This window comes from Myxocyprinus asiaticus, chromosome 24 (genome assembly GCF_019703515.2).
Source record: "Myxocyprinus asiaticus isolate MX2 ecotype Aquarium Trade chromosome 24, UBuf_Myxa_2, whole genome shotgun sequence".
In the NCBI taxonomy this organism is placed as follows: domain Eukaryota; kingdom Metazoa; phylum Chordata; class Actinopteri; order Cypriniformes; family Catostomidae; genus Myxocyprinus; species Myxocyprinus asiaticus.
This window is the reverse complement of record NC_059367.1, coordinates 26,023,640-26,035,291: the sequence shown is the minus strand read 5'-3', so window position 1 is coordinate 26,035,291 and position 11,652 is coordinate 26,023,640. Positions and strand designations below refer to the sequence as shown.

General features: G+C 38.7%; 1 protein-coding gene across 4 annotated transcripts; it reads left to right on the top strand.

The window, feature by feature from the left end:
- Positions 1-1,155: 1,155 nt before the first annotated feature.
- LOC127415139 (zinc finger protein 131-like) lies at positions 1,156-11,544 on the top strand. 4 transcript variants are annotated; one of them, XM_051653720.1, is made up of 8 exons: positions 1,167-1,281; positions 1,475-1,654; positions 6,811-6,973; positions 7,078-7,179; positions 7,272-7,416; positions 7,558-8,276; positions 9,601-9,731; positions 9,833-11,544. In XM_051653720.1, the coding sequence occupies exons 3-8, from the start codon at positions 6,841-6,843 to the stop codon at positions 10,355-10,357; spliced, it is 1,755 nt and encodes a 584-aa protein (XP_051509680.1). In that variant the 5' UTR covers positions 1,167-1,281; positions 1,475-1,654; positions 6,811-6,840; the 3' UTR covers positions 10,358-11,544. The 4 variants fall into 4 exon arrangements, with proteins under 4 accessions (XP_051509681.1, XP_051509680.1, XP_051509679.1 ...); XM_051653721.1 differs by lacking the exon at positions 1,475-1,654 and having other exon boundaries at positions 1,156-1,281; XM_051653719.1 differs by lacking the exon at positions 1,167-1,281 and having other exon boundaries at positions 1,316-1,654.
- Positions 11,545-11,652: the final 108 nt, after the last annotated feature.

The following is an 11,652-nucleotide window of genomic DNA, read 5'->3' as shown; positions in this document are numbered from 1 at the left end:
AACCCACTGATCACTTTTGGGGTGAACTGCAACAGCAACTGTAAGTCAGGCCCCATCGACCAACATCAGTTGCTGACCTCACTGATAGCCTTTTGTCTGAATGAGAGCAAATCCCTCCAGCCATGTTACTACATACAGTATAGTGGAAAGCCTTCCCAAAAGAGTGGAAGTATATATATATATATATATATATATATATATATATATATATATATATTATATATATATATATATATACAGTATATATTCATACACTGCTGTTTGGGGTCACTTGACTGAAATGTTTCTCATGATCTTAAAAATCTTTTGATCTGAAGGTGTATGCTTAAATGTTTGAAATTCGTTTTGTAGACAAAAATATAATTGTGCCAACATATTTATTTATTTCATTACAAAACTAAAATTGTATGTAAAAAAAAAAAAAGTTTTTGAAATTGATGACTTGGACCAAATAATAAAGAAAAACAGCCAATATGTGTTCAGCATAGATGGGAACTCCTTCAATACTGTTTAAAAAGCATCCCAGGGTGATACCTCAAGAAGTTGGTTGAGAAAATGTCAAGAGTACATGTCTGAAAATTCTAGGCAAAGGGTGACTACTTTGAAGATGCTAAAATATAACACAGTTTTGATTTATTTTGGAATTTTTTTAGTCACAACTTAATTCCCATAGTTCAATTTATGTTATTCCATAGTTTTGATGACTTGATTATTATTCTAAAATGTGAAAATAATAATAATAAAGAATGAGTAAGTGACCCTAAACTTTTGACCCGTATTGTATATATAAATATAATTTAGCATACTGCTTCCAGTAATCAAATCTTATTTCTTGATAAACATACTAGCCTACATAGTGCATTTAAAAGCATCGGTCTGCATGTCATCTCCCGACATGCATGAATGCTCTCTCAGTCGTGCCTCAGGAGGGCAGTAGTGTGCTTTACTTCAGATTCATCGATCAAGTATAATCAAGAATATGGGATACTTCAAAAATCTTTGGTTGGCTTTTTAATAAGCCTTTATAATCTACATGTATATGTAAATTATACATATCAAGATGTGTAGCATTTCTGTTCAAGAATTGGTTCGGCCTTGTTGCCCCAGTAACCCAAGTATAGCTTCGCGCGATAAAACTCTTCAGTAGGGGATTCTGGGAACTCGAGGCCAGAGCAGAATCGACCGCCCTTTTCTGACGATAGGAGGAAAAACAGCACATTGATCGCTACAGGCCTCCGAAGCGTATAAACAACCACACTAAACATCAGATCGTCACCCGGGGTAAGTTCTCCAGGATGCGAGGCTCTCGGTGTCACTTATTGTTTAGCCGAACGGAGAAATGTCTGATTAAAAGTGCATTTTAATGCGCGATTTGATGACGTAACGACAATGTTCCAAAAACAAATGGCGTATGCGTTACCTGCCACAGGCCCAGCGTACAAGTAACATGAACCTGATATGCACATGTCTGTAGGATTTCTGTATAGTACTGTCGGGCTGTTGAAGGACGTGGCTTTTGCAGCAGTTTACTCGCACGGTGCAAAGCAGCGCATCTTGTGTGGAGAATCTCCCTGTAGAAATGAACGCTTATTCGGCATGCGGAATAAAAATGCCTGCTTCTCTACGGATCTGCTGGCACAGGGGCCATTATAAAGTATGTTGCTCCTTCTTAAAGTATTTTCTGTGTTAAATGAAACATGTCTCTGAGAGATGGTAGACACATAGTTTGGCTTTCAAAATGCTTTGACAGCCAGCCAGTTTAATATTATGCTGCAGCATAACAGTTAAAGCAAGGTTACAGGTTCAAGTTGAGCTCAACTGACAGCATTTGTGGCGTAATGTTGATTACTACAAAAATAATTTTGACTCATCCCTCTTTTTTTAACAGAAGACAGGCACTTACAATGGAAGTGATTGGAGCAAGATCATTAACATAAAATATTAATTGCTTCAAAAGTATAGCCACAAAACATAAACATTATACATGTTGACCTGATTTTAGTGTGATAAAATCACTTACTAACCTTACCTAAGTGAAGTTATATCACAATATTACAACTAATTAATTGTTGTAAATAACATTAATCTGGTAAACACTGTAACGTTGGTAAATCATACTAAAATTATGTACAACCTACAATGTTTACATTTGTTGCTATACATTTGATACAGTGTGTATTTTAATGTTTATGGACTAGGGAAGTGCACGAAAAAATCGGCTAATCGAGTACTTGTTCTGCACAAACTAGTCAACTATTAAAATCATTACTCGAATATCCCAAGTTGTTTTCCTTTACCCATTTACCTGCAGTAGACAACACTGAATTATACTGTATAGTATGTGGACTTATTACCCTATGGCTGTCAGTATTGGTTTTTATGTAAGATCTGGGTGAGTGCAAATTATTATTATTAATTATCTTTTTTTGTATTATTTTTTTTTTATCAATTTTACATATTTATACATATTGTTCATTAAAAAAATTTAAAGCATAGTTTAAGTTAGCTTAGTTTGAGACTGTTCATGGTAATGTTTACAAATGCGTACATTTCATGTGACATACCTGTTATTTTAACTTGCATTTTAATTTACGAATAATCATTTACTCGTTTTTTGTGAGTTAGAGTACTCAACTACAAAATTACCCGATAATGCCCAAAGGGCTGGGCGATAGGACGATGTGATCGGATATCAATGATGCCTTACAAAGATCCCGATTCTGATTGCGAACAGACGATGATGGACGATATTGGGAAATGGCAAAACCATGGATCTGGAAAGTTGCCAAATATTTTCAACAGTGGCCAGGGTGTGAAACTAGCACCCGAGTCCAGTTTGCAAGTTCCTCGTCCAAATGTATTTCATGTGCGGGTAATTTTGCTCATCTACAGGCGGGCGACCTGTAAGACATCTCGGAGTGACACATGACAAGAAATGCTGTTGGTCACAAAGACACACGCTTGAAGAGACACACTTTATTATATTTTTAAGAACAGTCAATAGAAAAGCTGTCAATAGCTATGTTTCCATCAACACTTTTTTATATGCATTTTTGGATATCGCATAGAATCTGCTGGATGGAAACACCAAGATGTGAATAAAATCTCAAAAATGCGCATGGAAAACTTATACGCTCGCTTGAGGTGGATACATTTTTTTATTCGATGAAAAGAAATGAGCATAAACTATGATAGAAGCACATTTACCGAATAAACTCCTATTGAATTTAACAGGAATACAAGATGCACATAAAAGAAAATCATGTGACTGAACAATTCATTCATAACTGGACGAACCAGTGGACCAATCATCGCAACTGAATTGTTGCCCTGGTTCTTCTGTAATACCGGTGTCCTAAAAGTCCAAAGCCTGCAAATAACTTGCACTTTTACCCAAAGAGAAGGTGTATTGTTACTTTTTTTTTTTTCTCTCCCAATTTGGAATGCCCAATTCCCAACGTGCTTTTAAATCCTTGTGGTCGCGGAGTGATTCGCCTCAGTCCGGGTGGCGGAGGACGAATCCCAGTTGCCTCTGCGTCTGAGATCGTCAACCCGCGCATCTTATCATGTGGCTTGTTGAGCGCGTTGCCACGGAGACATAGCGCATGTGGAGGCTTCACGCCATCCACCGCGGCAACCACGCACAACTCACCACGCCCCCACCAAGAACGAACCACGTTATAGCGATCACAAGGAGGTTACCCCATGTGACTCTACCCTCCCTAGCAACTGGGCCAATTTGGTTGCTTAGGAGACCTGGCTGGAGTCACTCAGCACACCCTGGGATTCGAACTAGCGAAGTCAATACCTTGACTTTGCCAGCGTCTTTACCACTGAGCTACCCAGGCCCCGACGGTGTATTGATACTTTTAAAGTATCAAAGTTATGATGGAGGAACGCGCACACACAGTGCTCCCACAACTTTGTGACGCATTGTCATTTCCAGTCATTAAATGATTTACTAAAGGGTTTTGTCTGGGCGTCCTAAACTGCAAGGATTTTATTAATAAAAGAGTCACACAGTCACTACAGTTTCCGCAAAAGTGACGATTTTGTTCTTTTGAACGCAAAGGATGGAAATGCTGCTTTATCCGCACATTGTTTTTGCGATATTTTGATTTTTCTCAAATTAAATTCACAACATGGATGGAAACATACAGTTGAAGTCAGAAGCTTACATACACATTAGACAAATACATTTAAACAGTTTTTCACAATTCCTGACATGTAATCATAGAAAACATTCCCTGTCTTAGGTCAGTTAGGATCACTACTTTTTTTAAGAATATGAAATTTCAGAATAATAGTAGAGAGAATGATTTCTTTCAGCTTTTATTTCTTTCATCACATTCCCAGTGGGTCAGAAGTTTACATACACTTTGTTAGTATTTGGTAGCATTGCCTTTAAATGGTTTAACTTGGGTCAAATAATTTGGGTAGCCTTCCACAAGCTTCTTACAATAAGTTGCTGGAATTTTGCCTATTCCTCCAGACAGAACTGGTGTAACTGAGTAAGGTTTGTAGCCCTTCTTGTTCACACACACACGCTTTTTCAGTTCTGCCCACAAATTTTCTATCGGATTGAGGTCAAGACTTTCTGATGGCCACTCCAATACCTTGACTTTGCTGTCCTTAAGCCATTTTGCCACAACTTTGGAGGTATGCTTGTGGTCATTGTCCATTTGGAAGACCCATTTGCGACCGAGCTTTAACTTCCCTTCCTCACCCTTTTCCCTCCAAACATAACGATGGTCATTATGGCCAAACAGTTCAAATTGTATTTCATTAGACCAGAGGATATTTCTCCAAAAAGTAAGATCTTTGTCCCCATGTGCACTTGCAAACCGTAGTCTGGCTTTTTTATGGTGGTTTTGGAGCAGTGGCTTCTAACTTGCAGAGCAGCTTTTATTTTGTTATGTTGATAAAGGACGCATTTTACTGTGGATATAGATACTTGTCTGCCTGTTTCCTCCAGCATCTTCACACGGTCCTTTGCTGTTGTTCTGGGATTGATTTGCACTTTTTGCACCAAACTACATTCATCTCTAAGATACAGAATTCATGTCCTTCCTGAGCGGTATGATGGCTACATGGGCCCATGGTGTTTATACTTGAGTACTATTGTTTGTACAGATGAACGTGGTACCTTCAGGTGTTTGTAAATTGCTCCCAAAGATGAACCAGACTTGTGGAGGTCCAGAATTTTTCTGAGGTCTTGGCTGATTTCTTTTGATTTTCCCATGATGTCAAGCAAAGAATCACTGAGTCTGAAGGTAGGCCTTAAAATACATCCACAGGTACACCTCCAATTCTGTACACCTCCTATCAGAAGCTAATTGTCTAAAGGCATGACATTATTTTCTGGAATGTTCCAAACTGCTTAAAGGCACAGTTAACTTAGTGTATGTAAATTTCTGACCCACTGGAATTGTGATATAGTCAATTAAAAGTGAAACCATCTTTCTGTAAACAATTGTTGGAAAAATTATTTGTGTCATGCACAAAGTAGATTCCTAAATGGCTTGCCAAAAATATAGTTTGCTAATATTAAATCTGTGGAGTGGTTAAAAATGTTTAATGACTTCAACCTAAGTGTATGTAAACTTCTGACTTCAACTGTAGCTACTGCTTGTGTCTGATTCACTGTTTGTTCAGAGGCGTGAAGTGCGAGCTGGAACAGGTCTCGTGTCTCGTGGAACAAGCACACGTAAAGTGTTTTCACTCACTTTTTTCTCTGTTTCATTCATCTGAAAACTGTTTGCAAGAAAACTGTTGTCTATGAGAATGCTGCAAATTATCTCTGATCATACCATTGTTGTGACTTTAGTTCACTTTGTTTCTGCAGGTTCAGTAATATACGTATATCTTTGTAATAAAGAAACAAACACAAAAGTGAATAAATACAAGACACGTTCACCTTGAACCTAGAATTGAGTTTTATTTAGTTTTTTTAGGCAGCATTAACCGTATTACCAAAACACAATACAAACACACATTCGATAAGAACACACATTTGGCAGCATTATTTTGGGAACACAAGGGAATTTATTAGCCTTATTTATTTTGATTATCATTGTCTTTACATTTGTGATTGTCTTTAGTTCTTAATCTGTAGGCTATTGGTAATTTTCCACCTGTTGTCGTTGACAAATGCTTGTGTGATGGCAAATGGAGCTGTTTGTGAGGGTAAATTTTTGGATTTGGGGAGGTGGTTAAGATTTTTTGATCACTTCGTTATTTTATTGCTTTTTTTTTGTTTAGTTTAAAGTGCAATTTGAATTTAGAAATTTCTTTTGAAGTTTTTTTTGTTTCAATAAATTTAATTTTTAAAGCAAAATCAATAAAGTAAAAAAAAATCACTGACCCTCGGCAGGTGGGTTGATGATGAAGTCGGATATCGTGCTATTTTTTTTTTATGGCAGTTATCGCTAAAATAGTTTTTACATATCGCCCAGCCCTAAATGCCCATCCCTATTATGGACTGGTCTCATTCCATTGTAATTGCCTAACAGTTTTGAACTATTATGAAAACCCATAGGAAAATTCTGAGGGAACCAATGGCAAATTAGCCTTCTGGGTTTGCTTACAAATTGACGTCACTGCTGATCAGCTCTGTTGAGCTTAAAATGTTTTGAACCCTGAGTTTTGAAGCTTCTGATCTGAACTGAAGCTAGATGAACTGTATTAAACCTGAACAACATTAATTTGCTTGTTTATTAGGCAAAGTAACATGCACAATTTTATTTTTTAGACTATGGTATGTAGTCCTATGGTAGTTTTTTTTTCTTAATGTTTTTCTTTTCCCCTTAGGATTTGCATGAGCAGGGAAAGGGCTGAACCATGTCTGTTGATGGTGATGTTGATGTTGATGACTGTGGGCATAAGTTTCCAGCCCATTATAAAGTCATGCTTGACAAACTGAATGAGCAACGTCAACTGGATCAGTTCACAGACATCACTCTCATTGTGGATGGTAAGGTTGCCAGTGTCTGTACATCTCACTCCAATGCCTCTGAATTTAGCAGTGTTATACATTTAAATATTGGAAGTGGCTGATTATTGTGGTTACTTTAACAGGACATCAGTTTAGAGCCCACAAAGCTGTACTAGCAGCCTGCAGTCAGTTTTTCCACAAATTCTTCCAGGATTTCACTCTAGAGCCTCTAGTGGAGATTGAGGGTAAGTAACAATTCATTCAAGTGTGTGTGGAATAAAGAAACATGGGAGTGTTTCCCCTTAATCTATCTTTTTATATCTGTTGTATTGACAAGGGGTAAGCAACTCTGCCTTCCACCATCTGATGGAATTCACCTACACAGCCACATTAGCTGTAAATTGTGAGGCAGAAGTCAGTGATGTCTGGAGAGCTGCAGAGTACCTTCAAATGCAGGAAGCAATCAAGGCCTTAAATAACAGGTTACTCACTTATTCTAGTTTTTGAAAGTTTAATTGTGTCTGATTTTATTTTAAAGGGTTAGTTTGCCCAAAAATACAAATTATGTCATTATTTATGCACCTTTATATTATTCTAAACTATCCCATTAAATAATAAAATAGTTTCAACAGTTGTCATCTTCTCGCATCCAGAAGCAATGGTACAACCTCATTAAACTCATCCCAGGCCTTGGCTGGAAAGAGCAAGGCTAAGAAGAGGAAGATTGCAGAGACCTCCAATGTGATCACTGAGACACTTCCTTTGCTTGAGACTGAAGCAGTTGAAATCGAAGTAGAGGTTGGCGAGGAACATATCGAGGTGGTGGATAGTGGCCTGGTGGAAGTGCTAGATGCTGCCAGGAGTACCGAACCCTCCTCAGATGACTCGGCTTTGGCTTTGTTGGCCGACATCACCAGCAAGTACCAGCATGGAGAGCAGACACTCCATGTGGTAAAAAAGGATGAAGATGACATAGTGGTTGTGCAGGAAGAGGCTATGATAGCCTCCAAGACCCTTGAGAATATTGAAGTGGTGGAGGTCCAGATTTCTCAGCTGGACAACCTTTTCCGTTGTGACAAGTGTGACCGCTGCTTCAAACTGTACTACCACCTGAAACAGCACTTGAAGACTCACACGGCTACCCCGGATAGGAGCTTTGTCTGCAGGCACTGTGGCAAATCGTACGCCCGAGAAGGAGCTCTTAAACAGCACCTGAATAATTACCATTATGAGGCAGAGGAGCAGTCTCGGCGGCAGAAAAAGAAAGTGCACGTCTGCGATTACTGTGAAAAGCAATTTGATCACTTTGGACACTTCAAAGAGCATTTGAGGAAGCACACAGGTGTGTGGGTCGGCAGGGGAGATATATGGAGTTAAAGTTTAAAGGTGCCCTCAGTAGTTTTTTTAATTTGTCGTCTTGGACTTACTCTGACACCTAGGCCGTTACCAACCTCTGTTACCAACGCCATTATAGAAATTCACTATTCACAGTCAGCTATAATTAACTTAAATTCACGAGTAAAGGGTCCAATAACAGAGGTTACTGAGGTTATGCGAGGCTGGCTGGTCTTGTGATCCTAACTTGGCAGCCTCCATGAGTGGACCCTCTCCATGTAGAGTTTTTATAAGGTTACTGATATGACAAGAGTTTTCATCTTATGTAAGTGTTCATAATTTTATACATATGGTTCAAAATAAAAAAAAATAAACATTTTTGGAGTAAAACTTTTTAAATGAGGAAAAAATTACTGAGCACACCTTTAAGTGTGTAATTTTGTTTTTGTTAAAAATACTTTCTCCAATCCCAGCTTAATATGAAAATACAACTATAAATAATTAATTTCTACTCATTGGCGCTGTCACAGCATTGCTCTGTTTGTTTGAGCAACCCAACACGTCAACATCGGCTTGACCAATGGCGTGAGTTTGGGGCGGGACTATCTGCTTATCCATCTGTCAGTTTGGGGTGTGCTTACCGTACAACTACGTAACTCGCTGCTTAACCACGATAGTACGATGCATCATTGGAGAAATTAACTAGCTAGTCACAACTGATTCCTGAAACCGTAGTAACTGTTGCACTTCCATTGTTTGAACAACGTTGGTTCAACAGTATAGAGCTGTCATTAATAACATTACACAGGGGGTGTAATAAATTTTGCAGATATCAAATTTTAATAGCTCATTTACACGTACTCCTGAAAGATGTTTAATGTGTGAAAACTTTTAAAGAGACAAAAGCTGCACTATGTAAATGTGATGGATACATTGGGCTGCAATAGTGGGGTTTCCCTCCACATCAGACTTTGTGGTTCCCCCGATGCACTTGAGCACATGCGCACTCTTCTGTGCTGTTTGCGAATGTTGAAACTACGGTTTCTGAAAACACCAGATAGTTGAATTATGTTGGTAACGATGGAAATTGCGACCATAATTGGCTAATGATGCTTCTAGGAAACACACCCCATATTGTTTATCTGTTACAATTCCATTTGGTGACCATAGTGGCACAAAGGTTACACACAACTTTAATTGAATATTTAAAGTACTGCTTTGAAGTTAATGCAGCTGTAGCACTAGCAAATGTTTATTTTTGACCATAAAATGAGAATCCAAGTTAACTCTTTCTTCAAAATCTTCATATCTCATCTATCATGTTTGTATAGGTGAGAAACCGTTTGAATGTCCTGAATGCCATGAACGTTTCGCCAGGAACAGTACTCTGAAGTGCCACATGTCGGCCTGTCAGAATGGCTCTGGAGCCAAAAAGGGGCGAAAGAAGCTCTATGAATGTCAGGTTGGCTTTTACCCTTGACAAAGTATCCAAACACACATTTTGATTATTCCAGACCTTCTGAATAACTACTTTCTTTGTTTTGGTTTTCTCTTGCTGTTTAGGTCTGTAGCAGTGTGTTTAATGGTTGGGAGCAGTTCAAGGACCACTTGGTCACCCACACGGGTGAGAAACCCAACCACTGTACCATCTGTGATCAGTGGTTCACACAACCCAGAGACCTCCAAACTCATATGCAAGAATTCCACGGCTTACAGGAGAAGGTTATTGTCACAGAGGAAGTAATGATTTCAGACCAAACAACAGTTTTAGCAATGGCAGAGGTGGAGGAGGTTGGAGAGAGGGTTATTCTGGAGGATGAAATGAGGGTGGAGCATGTAATGGTGGAACCGGTGGACATTGTTGCTGTTGAGGAGACTCTTGTGGTAGAGGAAGAGACGCAGCTAGAGCCTTCTCCATCGGTGGGTGGGGTGGAAGAGACAGTGGTTTTACAAGTAGAGGACGAGCGATTAAAAGAGCAAGCAATGGAAATCCAAATGGAACATGTGTCTGTAGCTGAGCCAGAGGACTCTGAAGGTCAACAAGAGGCTGTGGATGGTTTGAAAGAAGAAAAGATTACAAATGTATGAAAAGCCTCTACTGCGCATTGACTCTTTGAGAATGGAATGTAAGATGAAACAGGCCTTTTCTCCTTTCCCGCCCTCTTATAATTCAACCATAATAGACGTAAAATGGCACCTGGTCAGTGTGGTGTCATCCAGTGGAAATCGGTTCACCTACTTTTTCAGCTTTGCTCTTTGCCTCTCTGAGGGCTCGCCAAGAAAGCTTTGCTTTTACACAAGCCTGTTATTTGACAGCATGGCCACTATGAATTTGATCACAGGTTTAGTCATGCTTCTAATGTGCATTGTGGATAAGGAGGATGGTAAGAGGAGTAATTCATTTCAAGAATAGTGCAGATCGCTCAGACTGTTTCTGAGATATTTGATTTTAAAATTATCTTTGGGATGTATGCTGTAGAAGCTTATTTTTGTAAAAGAATTAAAGTGCAAAATATGTCCCCAAATGATCCAGAGACCATATAAATGCAGTTCTGGCTTGTGTTTCTAACATTTCTCCTCATTCAGTCAGTGCTCATTTACAAGGATCAGTCTTTCTTATGTTTCATTTTCAGTCAGAAGCAAGAAGTCTTGAATGTAAGTGTTTGCTATTGAGCTGTACAGAGCAATAAAATATTGTATGAAATGTTTGCATCACTTCCTAAGATTTTCGTAATGATAAGGCATGTTAAGCCTGTGTTCAGTTCAGTCGTGCCGTTTAAAGGTGCACTCAGTAACTTTTGCCTTTGTGTCATCTTGGACTTACACTGACACCTAGCAGCTTGGATGCAGCATCATTTAAAATCAATAGTTTTCAGTTTCAGATGCCATTGTAGAGATTTAGTATTCACAGTCAGCCATGATTACTTTAATGAATGAGTGAAAGTGTCAAATAACAGGATGGTTACTGAGATTAAGCGAGTAGTATTCGGCTGGTCATGTGATCTTAACATGGCAGCCCCCATGTGCGGACCCTCTCCATGTAGAATTAAACCGCTTTTAAAAGGTTACTGATATGACTGGAGTCTTCATTTTAATGTGAGTGGTCATGATTTCCTACATACGTATATAGCAAAATTACAAATTCTATTCTTTAGGAGTTAAACTTTTTTAATGAGGAAAAAAATTACTGAATGCACCTTAAATGTGAACTTGAATTACAATGTATTTGTGACATGCAGCAGTTCCTCACTGCTAGACCAAATGCACTGGCATACATGCAACGATGAGGCAAAAGTGACCCTTTATAGTCATGGATTAAAGGGTCACTTGTGCCTCATCGTTGCAGAATACAGGTAGTATATTTTCTAAATTTTTAAGTGATG

Coding starts and splice junctions, on each gene's coding strand:
- LOC127415139 (XM_051653721.1), top strand. CDS start 6,841: ATGTCTGTTGATGGTGATGTTGATGTTGATGACTGTGGGCATAAGTTT. Junction 7,417..7,557: donor ATCAAGGCCTTAAATAACAG/GTTACTCACTTA, acceptor ATAATAAAATAG/TTTCAACAGTTGTCATCTTC. Junction 9,732..9,832: donor AGAAGCTCTATGAATGTCAG/GTTGGCTTTTAC, acceptor CTTGCTGTTTAG/GTCTGTAGCAGTGTGTTTAA.